This window comes from Notothenia rossii (genome assembly GCF_949606895.1).
Source record: "Notothenia rossii genome assembly, chromosome: 2".
NCBI classification, from domain to species: Eukaryota; Metazoa; Chordata; class Actinopteri; order Perciformes; family Nototheniidae; genus Notothenia; species Notothenia rossii.
Window position 1 is genome coordinate 30548067 of NC_136904.1, and position 20423 is coordinate 30568489.

General features: G+C 42.8%; 1 protein-coding gene and 1 long non-coding RNA gene across 2 annotated transcripts in view; both read right to left on the reverse strand.

Moving 5' to 3' along the window:
* Window positions 1-243: 243 nt before the first annotated feature.
* LOC307028887 (uncharacterized protein) overlaps window positions 244-20423 on the reverse strand; it is a 42205-nt gene continuing 22025 nt past the window's right edge. The window contains exons 2-3 of the mRNA XM_079664274.1: window positions 712-864; window positions 244-542 (exon numbers count right to left, since the gene is read on the reverse strand). Coding sequence (XP_079520400.1) covers window positions 496-542; window positions 712-864 — 200 coding nt within the window. The 3' untranslated portion in view covers window positions 244-495. The remainder of the gene's footprint in view (window positions 543-711; window positions 865-20423) is intronic.
* Window positions 5235-8142, reverse strand: LOC307028888. The gene is made up of 3 exons (XR_013805133.1): window positions 7997-8142; window positions 5805-5893; window positions 5235-5373 (listed from the first exon to the last, which is right to left on the reverse strand). It is a non-coding gene; the product is annotated as an uncharacterized lncRNA (long non-coding RNA).

Genomic DNA, 20423 nt, shown 5'->3' on the forward strand with positions numbered 1-20423 from the left:
GGTGGAGAGGATGGGTGGGGCTATCCATGATGGACAACAGCCTGTTCAGTGTCCTCCTCTCCACCACAGCTTCAAATGGGTCCAGCTTGATGCCGATGACAGACCCAGCTTTCCTGATCAGTTTATTGATCCTGCTGGTGTCACCGGCTCTGATGCTGCCCCCCCCCCCCCCCCCTGCAGACCGCAGCAAAGAAGAGTGCCCTGGCCACAACAGACCGGTAGAAGATCTCCAGCATCTTGCTGCACACGTGGAAGGATTTCAGCTTCCTCAGAAAATAGAGTCTGCTCATCCCCTTCTTGTACACAGCGTCAGTGTTGATCCTCCAGTTCAATCCGTTGTCTAAGTGCACTCCCAGGTATTTGTAGTCCTCCACAACAGCCACATCCTCTCCCAGAATGCACAGGGGTAGAGGAGACATCCTCACCCTCCTGAAATCAATGACCATCTCTCTGGTCTTGGCCAGATTCAGAATACTCACAACATTAGGCTGAGGTTCATCTTCCGATCTTCTTAAAGTGGTTGTGCTTCTTGTTGCTTCCGGCTAAAATAAACATAATTAAAGACATTTTGTGTTTAAAATGTGCTGTAATACACAACACATTATTTATTCCTGAACTTGCAGAAAGAAAAACTAAAGTGTGACATTTAATCACATATTTATATATCAATCTTATACACCTTGAATTCTTGTTGGCCAATGATACACATACCCTTTGAAGATGAGCTGGGAAGCCGGACAGTCTGCCCCGTCCTGTTAAAGTCCTCACTCCTGAGGTGCTCACTGCCAGAGGAAACAAAACCGTCCCCGGCAACTTCCCACTGCAACTTCCCACTGCCTCCTCCTCTCTCCGGTTTTGGGAAACCTTAAAAACATGAGAAAGGTAGCCAGATATATAAATGATTGTCAACATTTTCCGCCCTTCTTTCCTTTAACATTAAGGGTAAGGACAAAAATACACACCTACATTATCATATGTTCGGGGTAATTGTATGTATGTATACTTTAAGAATAACACAACCACACTAAGAGTTATAAAGAAGGTGTCCAAAAGAAACATTAAATAATTTTGTAAAGAAATGGTAGCAACATATTCTAAAGAGGCTGGGTCAACAACAATATTGTAATACTATTATCTCACATAGCCCCACTGATCCTGTGTAGCAGGACTTGTAATGTACATACATCCACTAAGTAATTAACGATTATCCTAATTATAGTCATAATATTGTCATATCTTACACATGAAAGGTGATTCCACAGATTCTTGTTTCCAGACTACGGTGATTAGAGCATCCGTAGGCTGCACAAAAGTCAGGCATAATCAGGTACTTCTGTAAACACAAAGCTAGCAATTTCCTGTATCATAATGTATCTAAATGTAAGATGTTTTTAACAAGCCAAACCACTTGGAAGAAATTATGTGTAACTTAAGTTATGTTGAAAAGAAAGAGTTATGCCTCTCCCACTGGTGTAAAGTTACTGGGTCAACTTTGTAATACTAAGTCTCACTCACAGCCTCTTGTTATTAGCCAGCTAATAAATACAACCACAGCACATACACAAAGAAAAGCTGCAATTTCAACATGTCCAAGCATCCTGTATCATAGCCATGCTAATAATGTTTATAATAAACCAAACCGTTTGTAAATCAGTCAAGATTTCAGCGATTTAAGAGTATTTTTGTGCAGATCACTCACCTTACAATATCGCGTACCAGAGTAGCTGTTGACTGTAGCAAGATGGCGGCCGGTGAGCTACGCTGGAAAATCTCCCATGAGCCATCTAGTGTTTATATCTATGGATGTAACGCCAGGTTGATGCTGTGACGTAACGCCGCGTCGATGCTTGCGTAATGCGGAAGTGGGATCTAAACTGGGTTGGAAAAACCATAGATATATGACTATGACTGACTATGGTGCAGCCTACGGATGCTCTAATGACCGTAGTCTGGAAACAAGAACCTGTGGAATCACCTTTCACGTGAAAGATATGACGATATTATGACTATAATTAGGATAATCGTTAATTACTTAGTGGATGTATGTACATTACAAGTCCTGCTACACAGGATCAGTGGGACATACAATTACATACATTACACATATTTCCCATGACCATGGACCAATTATGTGTAATTTACATTATGTATTGTTTGTTACAGTGTATACATATACTCTCACATTTACTACTGAACACCTCACACACACACTACTGAAAATCAAGCCTCACACATATTACTGAAAATGTACCTCACACACACGCAACTGAAAATGAACCTCACACACACACTACTGAATACATCTGGCCTTGCACACACACTGCTGAAATACTCTCACATTCACTACTGAACAACTCACAAACACACTACTGAAAACATCTGGCCTTGCACACACACTACTGAAATACTCTCACATTCACTACTGAACACCTCGCACACACACTACTGAAAACATCTGGCCTTGCACACACACTACTGAAATCCTCTCACATTCAACACTGAACACCTCACAAACACACAACTGAAAATTAAGCCTCACACACACACTACTGAAATACTTTCACATTCACAACTGAACACCTCACACACACACTACTGAAAATTAACCTCACACACACGCAACTGAAAACATTTTACTGAAAGGTTCTTAGTAGGGAATGTGCATGTGTTTCACCTATGTATGTGATAGGGGGATTCTTGCGTAACGGAAGTCATTGTAATGAAACGGAAGTCATTGTAATGAAACGGAACTAACAAAGAACAATGCTGCAGTGATACAGTAGGTGGCGATAATGCTCGTCTGGTTGCAAGTTAAAGAAGATGAAGAGGAAGAAGAAGGAAACAGAAGGTTCAATTCAGCATGTATTTATCAAGCCCCCAGGAAGTGCGCCGGACTCTGATGAAAATATTCGTGCTGGCCAAACGGTGGTACTACACTTCCGTTTGGTTGCCAGGCCCGGAAACACTTTTTCCCATTGACTTACATGGGGAAAGAGTGGTCTGTAAATCATTGGATTTTTTTTTTTTAACTAAATAAACTACCCAGTATGAACACTTGTATAGCCCTTATTAAAAATATTCGTTCCTCAAGTTGTAATAATGTGCTAATAACGTTATTCTGAGAGTTATTTCCCTCTGCATTATGAACGCGCATCTAACCCAGGGCACCGCGCCGCCCGGCACGTTCATGTTACGTGTCCCGACTAATCAGAGCACACTGTGCTCACAGGGAGGGTGGGGGCTGGAGCTATTGGAGCTACAACGAGCCGTTAAAGGCAGAGAGTGAAATTCAGTGAATACACATAGTTTACAGAGATGCTGTTTGAGAAACCAATGTGAGTTGCGTTTATCTTTACCCATGGATGCACAATAAGAACGGACTCATATCGTCTTACTGCCATCCCACGGAGCTGTAATAATGGATATATTGCACATGTTTAGTGTAATTCATTATCATACTACATGGGCTGTATGATTAAATCTTGTACCGTAAATGTTGTATTAAATAAAGCTAATATTACCGACGTTAGATTAACGTCCCTGTAGCTTCTTATTGCACTAAGAAGCGTATTGCACTATATATATATATATAGTGCAATCATTCTTTCATGCTAAATGAAGCTCTGTTGCTTGGATATCACTAGATCCTGTCACAGCGTAATATAAGTACATAACGATTGATGTCACATTAGCATAATTACTAGCTAGCCGCTAGCTGCTAGCTGCCGCCTTGTTAATATCAAATCCATCATAATAACAAATCATTACCATGCTGTCATGAACGTGCGGTGCTGTTACGTGTACGCAAATTGACGTGCTTGATGTGTGAACGAGCATTTTGGTTAAAGTTGCGCATGCGCTATGAGCGCACATACGGGTACTTCTCAGGCATGCCGGGTAATCTGTGACGTTTCGCTCTCTCAAAAGTTGGGCCATTTTATCATCATGCGCCAATGAGCAACTCTCATAGGAATGGATGAGGCCCCGCCTCCCACGCTGTATCCAGTTCTTATTATACATCAATGGTATTTATAGAAAAACGGCACCGCAGCCGTAGGCTGGACCCCGGGCAGAGCGGTCTACAAACTGAGACAGTCTGGTCTATGGAGGTGTTCTTGTTTACATCACCTGGCGCAGCTCGTGAGGTGGCCTAACAACCTGCTAGCAACATGCACAGCTGCAATAAGCTAACAAGCTAACGAAGCCGAAATTGAGCCAGAACCTTTCCTTTTTTTGTTTTACCATTTATTGAAGTGATTGATTTTTCAGGCTGAGTGGACAATGGCCTGGTAAATATGGTTGATTAAGCTGTGTACTTCTAGCCGACAGTTATTTTAGCATTAGTTCGTTAACCGTAAGTAAATATAAGACTAACCTATGTACTCCAGCTAGCCGGCTAACCTACATCTGTTGCTCCTGGTCTGCACGTTTTACGTTGCAAGTGAACATGAAACTATTCAGCAAAACGTTCTATAATAATCTAAGGTATTGAGTTTTGGGATATTACTTGCATACAAATCTATAAATGCCTTCAGGTTTCTAAAAATATACAACATGTGGTAAATGCAACAGTGGATCCAGCAAAGATTCACATTTTTGCATGATTTTAGTTATTGATTTGTTGCTGTTACTTAATTATACTTTTAATAAATTCAAGTCAAGCTTAGTTAAATTTGATGGTAGCTAGTTAATGCTCTTACCTGTGTGCCTCCTCCGCAACCAGACTGTATTCAAACTCTTAAGTACCTGTTCTATCTACTTTACTTTAAACAATTAAAAAGACAAAATCAACTACATTTATTGATATACCAATCTTTATTTTTGGGGCCTCTTCTTCTTTTAAATTAAACTTTCAGACGTGAGATATTGAAATACAGTAATAGTTTTGTCTATTTAAAAAAGAATGAGCCACTCAACAGTTAACGTCATATTTCTTATTGTCTAAAGCATTTATTACACACATTTCCCCCTCATATTCACAGTGTGGATCAATTGAGACAGCGTGGAGTCCAGAGAGCTGCAGAGACTTTGGGAGAAACCTCAGTATGACGGATGGTCTGTGGGTTTGGCTGGAGAGGACTGAGGTGGAGAGGTCTTTCGCTGGGAGGAGGACCAGGCCTGATGGAGGAGGACCAGGCCTGATGGAGGAGGACCAGGCCTGATGAAGAAACCCCCTAAATGCATCTGTGAGCCTATACTGGGCACAGCTGTCACAAACAAATGATGGTCCTGTTTGACTTTGTGTTCACAATAAAAGTGTAGTTTCTTAGTGAATGTCCTGTATTGGTCTTTAATCTGATATCAGCTTTTCATTTTCTTCTTGCCCCTCTGAGAAAACGGTGAGGCAGTTGTGTCCTTCAGGCATGTACTTTCCTAACAGAAATGACAAGAAACATAAAACCTATGACATTATTGCAGAGCAAGTGTGTTATTTATGAAAGAGGTTTGTTTATTTAGCGGCTGTAGAAATAATGTATTTTTTTATTATTTGAATGTGTTTTTTAAATTCATCACTTTGTACTACAAAGATAATCAGATTATGAATGAACAGTCTGCAGTTAATCTACATTAAAATATCTTATTATTAAATAATATTCAACTGCTCGATTGTCTCACTGCAAGAACCACTTTTACCACGTCTTTTACAGACAATATGTAGAGACAAATGGTAGCAATTCTCACAATGTAAAATAATAATTGCCTTAAATACATTGAAATGTGAAAGCTGATTATAGTTGTTACTTTATCTATTTAAACCAGAACGTTTCTCGATTCTTTGTACAGTATGAAAGGGGTCTTTGTACCTTTGAGTCCATAATGAAGTTCACTGATGTTAGAAATAAGTCTGTCTCTCGTGGTCAGCATCCTCTGGTCTGTCTGCATCACCTGGAAACTTGAAACAAACATATATATATATATATATATATATATATTAGGGCCGGGACTTTAACGCGTTAATTAAGATGAATTAATTACACAAAAATTAACGCATTTTAATCGCACTTATTTTTGTACCGCCGAACGTTTCTCACTTGATGAGTTTCAGGGGTACCGATTATACTGGAGCACCAACTAACGTTCATGACTTCAGACAACAACAAACCACAGTGAACAATAGTCAAACATGAACGAAAAAGCTGATGAGACCGCTTTGGTTGGCCCCGTGGATGGGACATTTTGTTTTAAAAAACGGACGGATGGAAGCGTCGATAAGAGAAAGGTTGTTTGTAAATTATGCAAAAAGGAATTTGCATATCACCGCAGCACATCAAGCCTCAAGTATCACCTCAATGCAAAACCTATAGCAGCTAGCGTGGAAGCTAGCGTGGACGTTAGCCCGACTCGGACTACAAGGACCCACACCCAATTCGCGTTGATCAAACAGTGGCCTATGCAACAGAGAGATTTTATTTTTCATCAGGATATTGGAAGAATAGGAGGGATTGAGGTCAATCACTGGCACTTTTTTATTTTATTTTAAATGGTACAGTACACTTTATGTTGGACTATTTATTATGTTGTTGGTGCAACTGGCACTTTATGTTGAACTGTTTATTGTTTTGGCCAAGGTTATTGAGAAAGTTGGACTGAAATGTATTAGATTTTTTAAATCAACTGTTGGTAAATCAACAAAGTCTGTTATGGCCTCTGAAGCAACAGAGAGATGTTTTCTAATAGTCAGGGTTTCCAATGTTCTGAATGTACTTGAAGGTATTGTGTTTTACTTAAAAAACAAAGTGTTATAGTTTACAGAAGGTCTACCTACCTATAGGCTACCTGAATCTCTGAAATGTACTATATTCCTAAATATGCTATTGCTACACTTTATGGCAAAAATTGCACTTTTCTGTTGGTCTTGGTTAAGTACCACCTTGAAAAAAATAAACAATGTTTTGTTGCTTAAGCTTATGTATTCAGTCATTATTCAATGGTATACTAAAATCCATGTGAAAAAAATTGCTTCTCACTGTTCTCAGGTCAAATATTTATATGTGATTAAAAATGCGATTAATTGCGATTAATTAATTACAAAGCCTGTAATTAATTAGATTAATTTTTTTTAATCGAGTCCCGGCCCTAATATATATATATATATATAACAATGTGTTGGTCACAGACTTTTTTACATGCAAATGTCATGTGATAATCTTTTTGTTATCCTTAAAAAAAGTGTTGGATATCAAAGCCCTGATATCTGTATTTTATCAGTTGGATTGTGTATTATTGTCTAGCTGGTGTCCTTTTTATTTTACTGTTATTTTGGAATCGTTTTTCATGAGACAGTCAATTTAAATATTTGTCCTATGCCATATTCACATTCATTGGGAACTTCATATCTAATATTTAAACAAATCATTTCCTTGTCCCTAAAGCATTGACTGAGCTATTTTTCGTCCTTAAATGCAAGTTACATGTTCAACTTCTGCTGACACAATAAGTCGGTTTCTCCAGCGTAATGATAATAAAATGCTTAGTAAGTATCGGTAATAACATGAATAAAAACAACAACGTTTGGGTTCGTAAGTTTAATGATGATCGTTAACCAGTAAGCTTCAACAATCAACTCCAGCCCAACTAACCATATTTCAATATCTACGTTAACGTTGTTTCTGGAACCAACTGGAAATGTGAGATTCATATTTTTCAGATACACAGATCTTATAGTGAGGTTAATCTCATACAGTACTCTGCTCTTCAACACTAATGTGACGCTAGCTGTCTGCATCGTCGAGCATAGCTATTTTAAATTAAAAATAACAATGCATACCTTAGTTACCTAACTAGCAAACTAACTAATGTACAAGCATGACCTTATTTTACCAACTTCACCGATAATCCTTTTGTTCTACAGTATAATCCTTCTTAATGTTTTACACTTCTCTATTATGTTTTAACTTGTATGCTACGGATAGCATCGTTAGCACAGATGTAGCTTCGTCTCTCGTTAGCTGAATAAAAAGACAAGTAAGAAATAAAGTGCTCAAATTTCACTTACCGAATAAACCATAAGATGAGTGCGATATTTCAATGAAAAATACTCCAGCAGGCATCAACACAACAAACACGTCCGAGTAGCAGCCTGGAGCTAATGAAGCTAACGGGGCTAGCAAAGAGACCACTAGCAGAGCAGTTTGGTACTTCCGTTTCCTTACAATGACTTCCGTTACATACAATGACTTCCGTTACAGCAAGAATCTCCTCACACACACATAGGTGAAAAACATGCACATTCCCTACTGAGAACCTTTCAGTAAAAAACATTTCAGGAGTGTGTGTGTGGTGTGAGGTTTTCAGTTGTGAATGTGAGAGTATTTCAGTTGGATGTGTGAGGTTTAATTTTCAGGTGTGTATGCGAGGTGTTCACTAGTGAATGTGAAAGTATTTCAATAGTGTGTGTGTGAGGTTAATTTTCAGTTGTGTGTGTGTGACGTTAATTTTCAGTTGTGTGTGTGTGAGGTTAATTTTCAGTTGTGTGTGTGTGAGGTTAATTTTCAGTTATGTTTGTGTGAGGTTCATTTTCATTTGTGTGCGCGTGAGGTTAATTTTCAGTTGTGTGTGTGCGAGGTTCATTTTCAGTTGTGTGTGTGTGTGTGAGGTTAATTTTCAGTAGTCTGTGTGTGAGGTTAATTTTCAGTAGTGTGTGTGTGAGGTCAGATGTTTTCAGTAGTGTGTGTGTGTGAGTTGTTCAGTAGTGAATGTGAGAATATTTCAGTAGTGTGTGTGCAAGGTCAGATGTTTTCAGTAGTGTGTGTGTGTGTGAGTTGTTCAGTAGTGAATGTGAAAGGATTTCAGCAGTGTGTGTGCAAGGCCAGATGTTTTCAGTAGTGTGTGTGCGAGGTGAGTTTGAATTTTGGCCTACACGGCCCTTCATATGTTAGCCTACTTAGCTTGCATTGTTATGGATCTAAAGGTAGCAAAAGCTAACTTTCATAGCACAGCTTTACTTCTCACTTCAACCCTGTCTCCTAAAAATTACGTTCCCACAGAACTAAACAGCATTCTCAATTACGTTTAGCTAAACGTATTTTCTCCCACGTTACGTTCATTATGAACGTATCTCAAATACGTTTATTTTCTACATATCTTCTAGAAAAACATTTTCTCCGACGTTACATTTCTTATGAACGTATCTTAAATACTGTAGTGCCGGTAAGAAGGAGTCGGAGGCGGAGTATTTAAGATGGATTTCCACTCTTTATTTTCCATCAAGCAATAGTAGTATCAGACATGTACTCAGTGAGGAGAGTCAAGTTAGAGTGCGTTGCTAGCTTTAGCTTGGCAACCTATATCTCCGGTGTTACACTAAACAAGCTCCGTGTAGGAACTGTGACCCAAAAGTGAATTATGGTTAACTAGAGTCACCATACAAGCCCCCCCAGAATTCACAGATAAACAAAGTCCGTGTGGCGGGGAGGAACAACACGCCGACCCCCTCTACTCCTGAGTATGGGGGCAGGCAAAACAACTCCTGAACGTGCGGTTCACGGCAAAGTGGGAACCGGGACCACAGGACTCAAACCTGTAGCGGGAATCGAAGACGGGGGTCGACCCCGTCGTGGTGGACGGGCCAACACCACCGGCTGCTCCAAGTCCAAATGAGCAGCCTTCAACCGGTCCACTGAGACGGTCTCCGCCTTGCCACCCATGTCGACCACCAGGTGCTTGTCCCCCTGCTCCAAAACCCGGAAAGGCCCATCGTAAGGGGGCTGTAGGGGGCCCCTGTGCGCGTTGTGGCGGATGAAAACATGCCCAGCCGAGCGTAGCTCTGCTGGCACCTGAGACCCCGGCGCGCCGTGTTGAGAAGTCGGAACCGGAGCGAAAGCCTGCGCCGTATCTTGCAGGAAAACCCGTTGAGGAAGCCAAGGAAGTCCTGCCTTGGGTAGGAATTCCCCTGGGACTCTCAGGGGTTGACCGTAAACCATCTCCGCCGTGGAGCACTGCAGATCCTCCTTAGGCGCGGTACTCAGGATCAACATCACCCAGGGCAGCTTGTCGACCCAGTTACCGTCCGTAAAGCCGGCCTTGAGCGCCGCCTCCATAGAGCGATGGAAGCGCTCGCAGAGGCCGTTAGCCTGGGGGTGGTAAGCGGTAGTCCTGTGCAGTTTGACCCCCAAACTGTCTGCAACCGAGCCCCAGAGCCCTGAAGTGAACTGTGTGCCCCTGTCCGAGGAAATGTCTGACGGGGTGCCAAAACGACACACCCAAGTCGCGATAAAAGCCCTAGCCACGTCAGCGGCTGAAGTCGACACAAGAGGAACTGCCTCTGGCCAAAGGTTCGTCCTATCCACCATGGTGAGGAGGTAGGAAAAACCCTGAGAGGAGGGCAACGGACCTACCAGGTCGATGTTAACATTATCAAATCTCCTCTCTGGCACTAGGAACCGCTCCAAAGGGGCCTTCGTGTGGCGGTGCACCTTAGCGCGTTGGCAAGCCACGCGCCCAAGCTCTTACATCCTTTTTCAGCCCACGCCAGACAATCTTCGCGGCCACCAAGCGCACCGAAGGTTTAACGCCAGGGTGAGACAAGCCGTGCACCGCCTCGAAAACAGGACGCCTCCAGTTGGCGGGGACGACCGGTCGTGACAGGCCCGTAGAGACGTCGCATAGAAGGGTGATGCAGCGTCGCCAAACACCACGTCCTCCAGGCGCAGCCCAGCGCTCTCCGTCTTTAGACTCTGGACGCCGGAGTCGGTGACCTGATCCGCCGCCATACGAGCATAATCCAGGCCCAGCTGGACGGCTCCGATGACGACCCTGGAGAGGCAATCGGCAAGCAAGTTCGACTTGCCAGCCACGTGTTTAATGTCTGTGGTAAACTCCGAAATGTAGGAGAGCTGCCGCTGCTGACGTGCCGACCAAGGCTCCGCCATCTTTGACATGGCGAAGGTGAGCGGTTTGTGGTCTACAAACGCCGTGAACTCGCGGCCTTCCAACAGAAAACGGAAGTGCCGCACAGCCAAATAAAGACCCAGGAGTTCCCGGTCAAAAGCGCTGTAATTGCGTTCCCTCGGCGTCAGCTGCCTGCTGAAAAAGGCGAGCGGTTGCCAAGCTCCGTCCAGCCACTGTTCGTGCGCTGCGCCGGCTGCGTAGTCCGAAGCATCCGTAGTGATGGAGATGGGAGCCGTGGATGAAGGGTGCGCCAGCAAAGCCGCTTGAGCCAGTGCGGTTTTACCTTCAGTGAAAGCGACTTCCGCCTCTGCTGTCCAGTCGATCGCCTGAACGGGGGTCTTGCCTTTCAGCGCCTCATACAATGGCCGCATGATGTGGGCGGCCTGGGGGATGAAACGGTGGTAGAAAGTCACCATCCCCAGGAACTCACGCAGCGACCGGGCTGTAAGCGGGCGAGGAAAAGCCGCAACAGCCTCCACCTTCGCCGGCAGGGGTGTTGCACCGTCCTTGGTGACGCTGTGTCCGAGGAAGTTAATGTCAGACACCCCAAACTGGCACTTTGCAGGGTTGATGATCAATCCATGTTCGCTGAGCCGCGTGAACAGGGCCCGGAAGTGAGACAGGTGCTCCTCCACTGAACCGCTGGCGACGAGGATGTCGTCCAGGTACACGAACACGAACGGCAGGTCCCGCAGCACCGAATCCATCAGGCGCTGGAACGTCTGGGCGGCATTCTTGAGCCCAAAGGCTTCCGCAGGAACTCAAAGAGTCCAAAAGGCGTTATTACTGCCGTTTTGGAAATGTCCAGGGGATGCATGGGCACCTGGTGGTATCCACGCACCAGGTCCACCTTGGAGAAAACCTTCGTGCCGGCCAGATGCGCTGAAAAGTCCTGTATGTGCGGCACCGGGCAGCGGTCAGGTGTAGTGGCATCGTTGAGTCGGCGGTAATCCCCGCACGGGCGGAAACCGCCGTTCGGCTTGGGCATGACGTGCAGAGGAGAGGCCCAAGGGCTGTTGGAGCGGCGGACGATGCCCAGGCGTTCCATGGTTGCGAATTCCGCCCTCGCTACGGTTAGCTTAGAAGGGTTCAACCGTCGGGCCCTGGCGTAGACTGGAGGCCCCTCGGTGGTGACGTGGTGCTCCACGCCATGTTTGGTGGTGAGCGCGGAGAAAGTGGGCAGCGACAGATCAGGAAACTCGGCCAAAAGTCTGAGAAAAATGTCCTCCACACGAGAGAAGAAAACGTTAAGGCATCCACTAAACGTTTATTTTTAATGTCCACCAACAGCCCATGAGAACACAAAAAATCCGCCCCAAGAAGAGGAAAAGAAATGTCCGCCGTTAAAAACTCCCAGCTGAGTTGAAAAGCTGTCCACCGATGCACAAACACATAAGCCGTAATCTGTACGTGCGAATGGGCCCGCCGTTAGCCGTTGTTAGCCGTGGGCCGTGCCCGCCTCGAGTGATATCTTCTCTCGACGCGGGAACCACACTCCGCTGCGCACTCGTGTCGCACAGAAACAGGTTCCCTGAAACACTGTCTTTGACGAAAAGGAGCCTGCCCGTGCCGCCGACGCTCAGAGCCACTACTGAGCGTCGGCACCCCCGTTTCCCGGAGGCTTGTAGCTGCATGGAGCGATGCACCTCTTTGCCATTGTCCCGAAACGTGCATGGTAGAAGCACTCACCGGTATCCCCTCGCCGACTCAGCGCCGTTGTGTCCGACCTCCGCCATGCTTTCTTGCTCGCAAAAGGGCCGCTGTGCGCCACAGACAACGCCTCCGCACCAGACTGTCGTGTAGCCAGGAAGAAACGGTCTGCTTCTCCGGCCAGCACGCGGGGCTCCGTAATGGGTGTGTTGGCCAACGCCGTCTGGACCCGGGGAGGTAAGTGTTGAAGAAACATCTCCATGAACAAAATCTAGGTCCGTGTAGGAACTGTGACCCAAAAGTGAATTATGGTTAACTAGAGTCACCAAAATACTTTTATTTTCTACATATCTTTGCCATTTATTGTCTTGTTTATAATAATGATAATAGTCATTTATAAATATCATTTTAGAGCACAAATTTGAAATCAGTAGGCGAGGCTGTAATTTCACCAGCTGTTACTCTCATGAGGGAATTGTAGTTTTAAAAGACGTTTTTGTTTTTCCCAAAATTAGAAGTTGACAGTATTAAACTGTGTACAGCCCTGGAGGTTTAGGCGATAGAAAACACATTGGTGTGGACAAATTTAAAACATGTAATTACTAAATGGGGGGAAATCGCTTGTATCCATAATGGACAGCTCATTGTTACTTATTACTAATTCTACTCTACTACAATTTAGAGGTTAACCTGGTGTTCTTCATCAGCCAGCTTCCTTGGTATCTGTTTTTATATCTATCTGGTACACTTATTGTAAAGTGTAAAACACATTCCCATTTATTAATGAGTTATTAACATTTATAATTGGTAAAAGGGAGCCTTATTGTAAAGTGTGACACATATCACCATTTATTAATGAGTTACTACCATTTATAATTGGTAAAGGGGAGCCTTATAGAGTGGCAAAGTCCCTCCCCTTCCGGTGGACCTCCATGGGACCTTATATCGGAAAAATAATGTATTGAAGTCAAAGGGGAGAGAAAGATTATCTTTCGATCCCGTTTGAATTGTGCCACGAATTACACATATGATGTTTGTCAATTTAAAAGATAATTTTGCAAGTCAAAAAAATTAAAATGTTTCGTAAAACTGTGAAGTTACACATTTCTTTGCGTGAAGCGCTCAATGAACTACAACTCTTGTCTTGCCCACGTCACCAACACCAAGATAGCCGTCACGTTGGTACATTTCACCTCTTTCTTTCAGAATGAGGCGAAAAGTCTTAAAAGAGGTGAAAATCACTACAAGTCTGGGCATGTTGAGAGCTGTACATACGAAAAAGGGGAGTTAGTCGGTTCCGTAAGAGCCAGCATGCGGGACCTGCTTTACAAGGTTTCGGTGAGTAACACGAGTGTAATGTGTAACGTTAATGTCAGCTAGCTAACATTAGCTAACAAGGTACACTTTCGTGTTTTGTTTTAGTTGAGAACGAGCAAGAGGTACTATTACTGATATGATAACAACCTGGTACAAAGCACACAGGCATCTTGTTAAAGTAAGTAAGTACAGTAAGTAAATGTATTTTTAGCTATCTGGAGGGAATACATCAGTTATGACTCTGGGATTTTTAGTCTTTCTAGTTGCGTATTTTTCATAGTCTTATATTTCAACAGTTTTAAGACAAACTTTGAATTTTTTGACATGGAAATGATTTTTTAAGATTGACAAACAACATATTTTCACAACATATATTCATGGCACAATTCAAACGGGATCAAAAGATAAGTTTTCTCTCTCCATTGACTTCAATGTATTATTTTTTCAGAATAAGGTCCCATGATGCGGAAGTAAGTGGGCGTGACTTCGCCACTCTATTGTAAAGTGTGAAACACATCACCATCTATTGATGGGTCACTAACATTTATAACTACTGAAAGGGTGCGTTTTTTAAAAAGTTTAATACACATGTCCATTTATGAAAGAATTATAACATTCACGCTGACCTAATACACATGTTTGACATGAAATGCAAAGTAAGATGCAAAAGAGCCAAGCAAAAATTTGTATTCACACAGGAAGAAAATTAGGACTCAAAGTAATGACTGTTTAGTACGGACTCCTGGAGGGTTCATAGAGAGAAAAATAAATAAAACGTGGCCACGTTTTACTTTCTCGTTTGCACGAGGTAATAAAGTGTGCGCACGAGTTAATAAAGCGTGCGCACGAGTTAATAAAGCGTGGCCCCAATTTAAATTGATTCGTTTTATGAAGAATATGTCCGGTCGCCAGGGCGTGTGTGTGTGTGTGTGTGTGTGTGTGTGTGTGTGTGTGTGTGTGTGTGTGTGTGTGTGTGTGTGTGTGTGTGTGTGGGCATTTGTTTATGATAGTGCCGTTCGTTCCGGTGCACTCCGGCAGGACTATAGCACTACATCGAAATTAAGATTAAACACATATCTTTCACTTGGGAATAGCCTACACATATAACTACGGAGAACCAGATGTGTGTAAATTACTGTTCGTGGTAATTTGAAAACAAATGCCGGTGGTGTCGGACACACACAAACACACCGAACACGCACACATAGAGCGGAGCTGAGCGCGCGCACACACACACACACACACACACACACACACACACACACACACACACACACACACACACACACACACCGAACACGCATACATAGAGCGGAGCTGAGCACAAACACATACACACATCATGCGCCCTGGTGACAGGACATCTCCTTCATAAAACGACACGCAAAAAAGAGGTGTGTGTGGTTAAACGTAGCAGCCTCGATCTCTATTCAGCTGTTCTACTGAAGGGAAACGCAGTGACGTAAACAGTAAAAGGCACAGCTCTTTGCAGCTGGTGCTGCTCTTCTCAGATTCTGCTGAGTTACACGTTACTGCCTCCAGTGCCCTGTACGACGGAGCCAGTTCAACAGATCCTGGATATGTTTGATTTCCCCGGCTTAACTAACCCTAACAAACACGATGTCGCTAAGCGGTCCTACGAAGCTGGTTATCAACTCAGTAAATCAAACATGGAGACGCGTGCTGACAGCGCAGCGTCATACTAAATAGCAAATCCTGCTTCGTAGTACAGCCCACGTACCGCTTTTAACGAGTTAATAAAGCGTGGCCTCGTTGTATTTAAAGCGTGGCCTCGTTGTATTTAAAGCGTGGCCTCGTTGTATTTAAAGCGTGGCCACGCTTATCTCGTTCGCACAAGTTAATAAAGCGTGTCCACGTTTTATTTATTTTTCTCTCTATGACAGGGCTCCTTAGTTTAGTATGACTGATACACATATTTAAACATAAAAGCTTTTTTCAGACAGAAAGACTTGGTAAGAAATAATGGTACTCAGACCGGAAAGGCTTTGTGTATATCCTTGAACAAGCGTCCAAGCAGTCCATCAGGGTGAGCAGAGCCAAGCCAAGATGACCATTCAAGATTCTTGACGTGTCCCTCCATCAAACTCTCTGTACGGTTTCCTCTCATTCTACGGACATGTCTTTTGACGGCCGACCAAACTCTTTAATTATGTTGGATATGACTGCCGTGTGGGGGTTCATAAACCACCTGCTGTGGTTTATGGTGTAGTGCAGGGGTCGGCAACCCCTGGCACGCGGCACCGTAACCAGTGGCACACTAGGAATAAGTGGAATAAGTGTGCAAAAATATTTAAATTGTATTTTCGGATCCTGAACGAGACCCCCGCCAGTGCGCGTCTCCCCGTCACCTGCAGAAGGAAGCCATGCACGCAACGCAGCCCCGCTCTCCTTGACTCCAGGTGACTTTCTGCCGCTTTCCTCCGTGGTGCAGTGCTGATCGTTTCACCACGTAGGAAAGCACTTCACTAATTGAAGTACCCATAAGGAGCTGTACAAATGCCGCAGTTTTTGCGTGGTTGTGTATTTAGTTGAAAGCCCAGTGGCTATCTGCTCATCTCTCATCGAAATAATATGCTACAAAGGGGCGGACTGGCCATGTGTGTTGAACTTTCCTGTAGGCTCCCAGACCGTAGTCGAGGAGGGCAGAAGCAACAAGCTTCAGGTTCAATAACCAACTTTAGCTTAAATGACTGGAGAGAGGCGAGCTCTTCTTGGGAGGCCGTTGCATTTATTTAGCTGTTCTTCTGTTTCACAAAATACATCACAGACCTCTGTTTTTCTGCTTTCCCGTTTCACTTCCAGAAACATACACACTAACTGTCGCTCTACCATCCACAAACACACATGCACAAGCCACACCCTTCTCTCTCTATCTCTCTCTCTTAAAGGGACAGCGATCTCATCTCACGCTGCATGACCCTAATATCATAACATGTGTGCTCTGGAGAATCACAGAACGGACGATCGCCCTTATTATTATGCCGTTTAATACAATTATTTAAATTTGTTTGTTAAATTCGGCATCGTGTAAGTTGCGCTGACAGGTCCACACACTGCTTCCCCGCAGCGAGGCTCCCCCGCCCTCCTGCTGATAGTTGACGAGCGTCAAGCTTTTAAATGGCACTTCATATCAAAAAGGTTGCCGACCCCTGGTGTAGTGGTTGCACCCCATGTTACTCAGCACTCTCCTGTATGCCCTCCACTCATCACTAATGCTACTTCCTGACTTAACATGCCGTCTAATCAGAGGGACAAGGTGGCATCTTGATCGTTTCTCCACTAGTTTCAACACTAGTCTCGGCCTTTTGTCTTTAACTCCCATCATTCCGAAGACCAATTTCTACCTTCTCCAGGTATTTCCAAAGCGTCCACGTGCATACTAACAAAAAATAAATCATAACATCATCTTAGTTAACAACAAAATGCACACAAATTACAGTAAAAATTGTTGCACATCATGTTTCAAAATGCCATACTTGTTTATTAGGTGCATTGTATAACATCATTTAAAGTGGACCTATCATGCTATATTTGAATAATATAATGTAGGACCATACCTATATAAGTCATATTTGTACTTTTTATTTTTCAAAATACCAAACAGATCATGCTTTTTAGCCATTACTCATTTCGCTCAATTTAACACTGTCTTTGCATGGGCTGATTCTGTGAGAACAGCACCATCTACAGGCCTGGCATATGTTCTACAGCGTCTCCAGCGCTTTCGAACGGCAATGTCCTCCTGATTGGTGGAGTTGGCCCAATAGCCGTAGCGCCACTTCTGTGACGTCATAGAAGTGTTCAAATCTGGATCAGTCTATATCAGATCCGTTGCAGCCCCTTTTTAAGAGATTTGGGTATGGAGGAAAATAGAGAGGGTTGTGTTTTCTGACACTTGGTGAGTTCCCTGGAACACCGGGGACACATATTCATGTATAAAAGACGTACAAAAGTGCATTTTGCATGATAGGTCACCTTTAAGGATAATTATACAGTAATGGTCCATATTGATGATTTTTTAAAATTCTCTTGTACAAGAAAGCCCAGTCTATAACTGCAGAACATAGGAACTGTGTACAGTACCTTCTCCCAGACACAAATACTCAAATAAAATAGTTTACTTTATCTGCATTGGTGTTACCAATGCTTACTATTTATTTGATACCAATTTGGTAATACAAATAATAAAAAGAACACGGTTTGTGTTCATTCTTCAGACATGACTGTGACGTTAACATGTAAGCTCAATAATGAACTCCAGCTCAACCAACCATATTGCAATATCTAAGTAATCATCTTGAAATATGATATTAATATTTGTGGTATCCACACATCTTATTGTGAAGTTGATTTCACATACACTAGGCCGCTCTTCAACACTACTTTGATGTTAGCTTGTCTACATAATCGATCATAGCACATTTAAATTAACCTTATCAATGCATAAAGTTACCTTCCTAATAAAATATCTCTCTAACTTACAAGGATTACCTTATTATATCAACCTCAAACAGAAGCCGTTTGTTCTACAGTATTATCCCAGTTAAGGCTTAACACTTCTCTATAGAGAGGCAAAGTCCCGCCCATCTATTAGAAGTGGTACTTGTGGTCTAATGGATGGTGAGGTGGGCTGAAGATTGGAAGGTTTTGAGTTCAAATCCCGCCAGGAACACCACCGCTAGTGTTCCCTTGAGTAAAGCACTTAGCCCTTAGTTACTCCAGGGAGAATGTCCCTGTAATTGTAAGTCGCTTTGGATAAAAGCGTCAGCTAAATGAAATGAAATGTAATGTACTTCCGCCCCATGGGACCTTATTTCGGAAAAATTATGTATTGAAGTCAATGGAGAGAGATAGATTATCTTTGGATCCCGTTTGAATTGTGCCACGAATGTTTGTCAATCTTAAAAAATAATTTCCATGTAAAAAAAGTCACAGTTTGTCGTAAAACTGTTGAAATATAAGACTATGAAAAATACGCAACTACAGATGGAGCACTGAATTTCAGACTCCAGCTTACAGCTTCCTGCCTACCACCTGCCAAAGACCAGTATAGAGGAATGTTAAGCCCTCCCACTATTTTCCAAGAGGGCGTTGCCAGATTTTCAATTTCAGGTTTTAACCAGGAGATGGCGCTTCATTCACAAATACAGAAAGACAAGTTTCATGGACTTTCAGTTGTGTTTTGAAGAGCATTTGAACACATCAATATTTTAGATCAACTAAATTATATCTAATCTTGTAATTCAATAATATATTTATATATTAAATATAATAATAATTATAATGTAAATGTTTACATTACACTTCTTTATTTGTTATGCTCATACTTTAACCTTTACAATCATTTGCTTTAATATACAGTATATTTTTGTGTTTGCTTCCTCCTTTATTATTATTATTATTATTAATATGAAGATATTATTAAGATAAGATAAGATGTTACTTTATTGATTGAACATTTTAGTTTAGAATGTGCTGTCCCACGGTAATTCAGAAGGCTCACAGGTCACATTCCGACCATTATTTAAAACAATAGGTGCTTTCACCCCGTCTACAGTTTGATTTGTATAGAGGGAGCTCTGTCAGTTTTCGAATTACCCATTTGCTTTCGGGGAGCCCTATTTTTCAGAGCACATCCTGCTACTAAATATGTCACACGCACGCTCTGTTGACTGGCGCAGCAGCGCGGATGCGATCAATTGCTATAAAAACACTCTTCTACTAATACAGACGGTGTCACTATGCCGGCGGATGTGGCCGTTGTTGAAGCCCGATATGCACGATTGTTTTGGGCTCCCCCTATTTATCTCAAAGTCAGCCATCAGGGGCACTACCTCCCTCTTCGGGGGAGCAAAGCTCCCCCTAGCTCCCCCCCATTTCGAACAGTGTCTGTGGCTGAATGGCCAGCGATTAGGTGCGGCGCATTTATCATAGGTGATCAGAGCTAACTGCCTGCCGTCAGATTTCATTTAAAAAACAGATCTGATTTTAAGACTATTTCTGCGCTCATAAAGAATGATAAGAATAAGAATAATGCGTATTGAACTGGTTTCATTAATTAGTGAGTTTATTTAACACTAGAACTGCCAATCGGGTCAATTTGTGTGATGTGTGTTGTGTGTGTGCAATGTAACTTTTTTTCAATAAAATATTAAAGTTTCCCAGTCCGTGACTTTTCCTGAAAGTGTGTTATGTAGCACCCTATGTTGTTAAAAATTGCATTCTAATAGCGGGATTTGACGGGTTTAGGTAGGCCTATACAAAAACCTCTGGCGGTTCTAGTGTTAAGGTAATTAGGTACAGTAGAAGCCCTTTTTTATCAGTAACGAATTTAGCAATTGAACATAAAAGTCAACTAACTGAGGGTCACTTGCAATGACAGTGTTGTGTCTAACTGTAAGCTTGTCACTCAGAGTAACCTACCGTTAATTTAGCTGCTGGAGAAGAAAGATCAAGAGGGGAGGGGGGGAGAGAGCTGTGGTTGATGGGCCATTAGTTGTGTAAATATACAACTGAGAGCTGCCGTTTCATTCAGACTGTTTAAA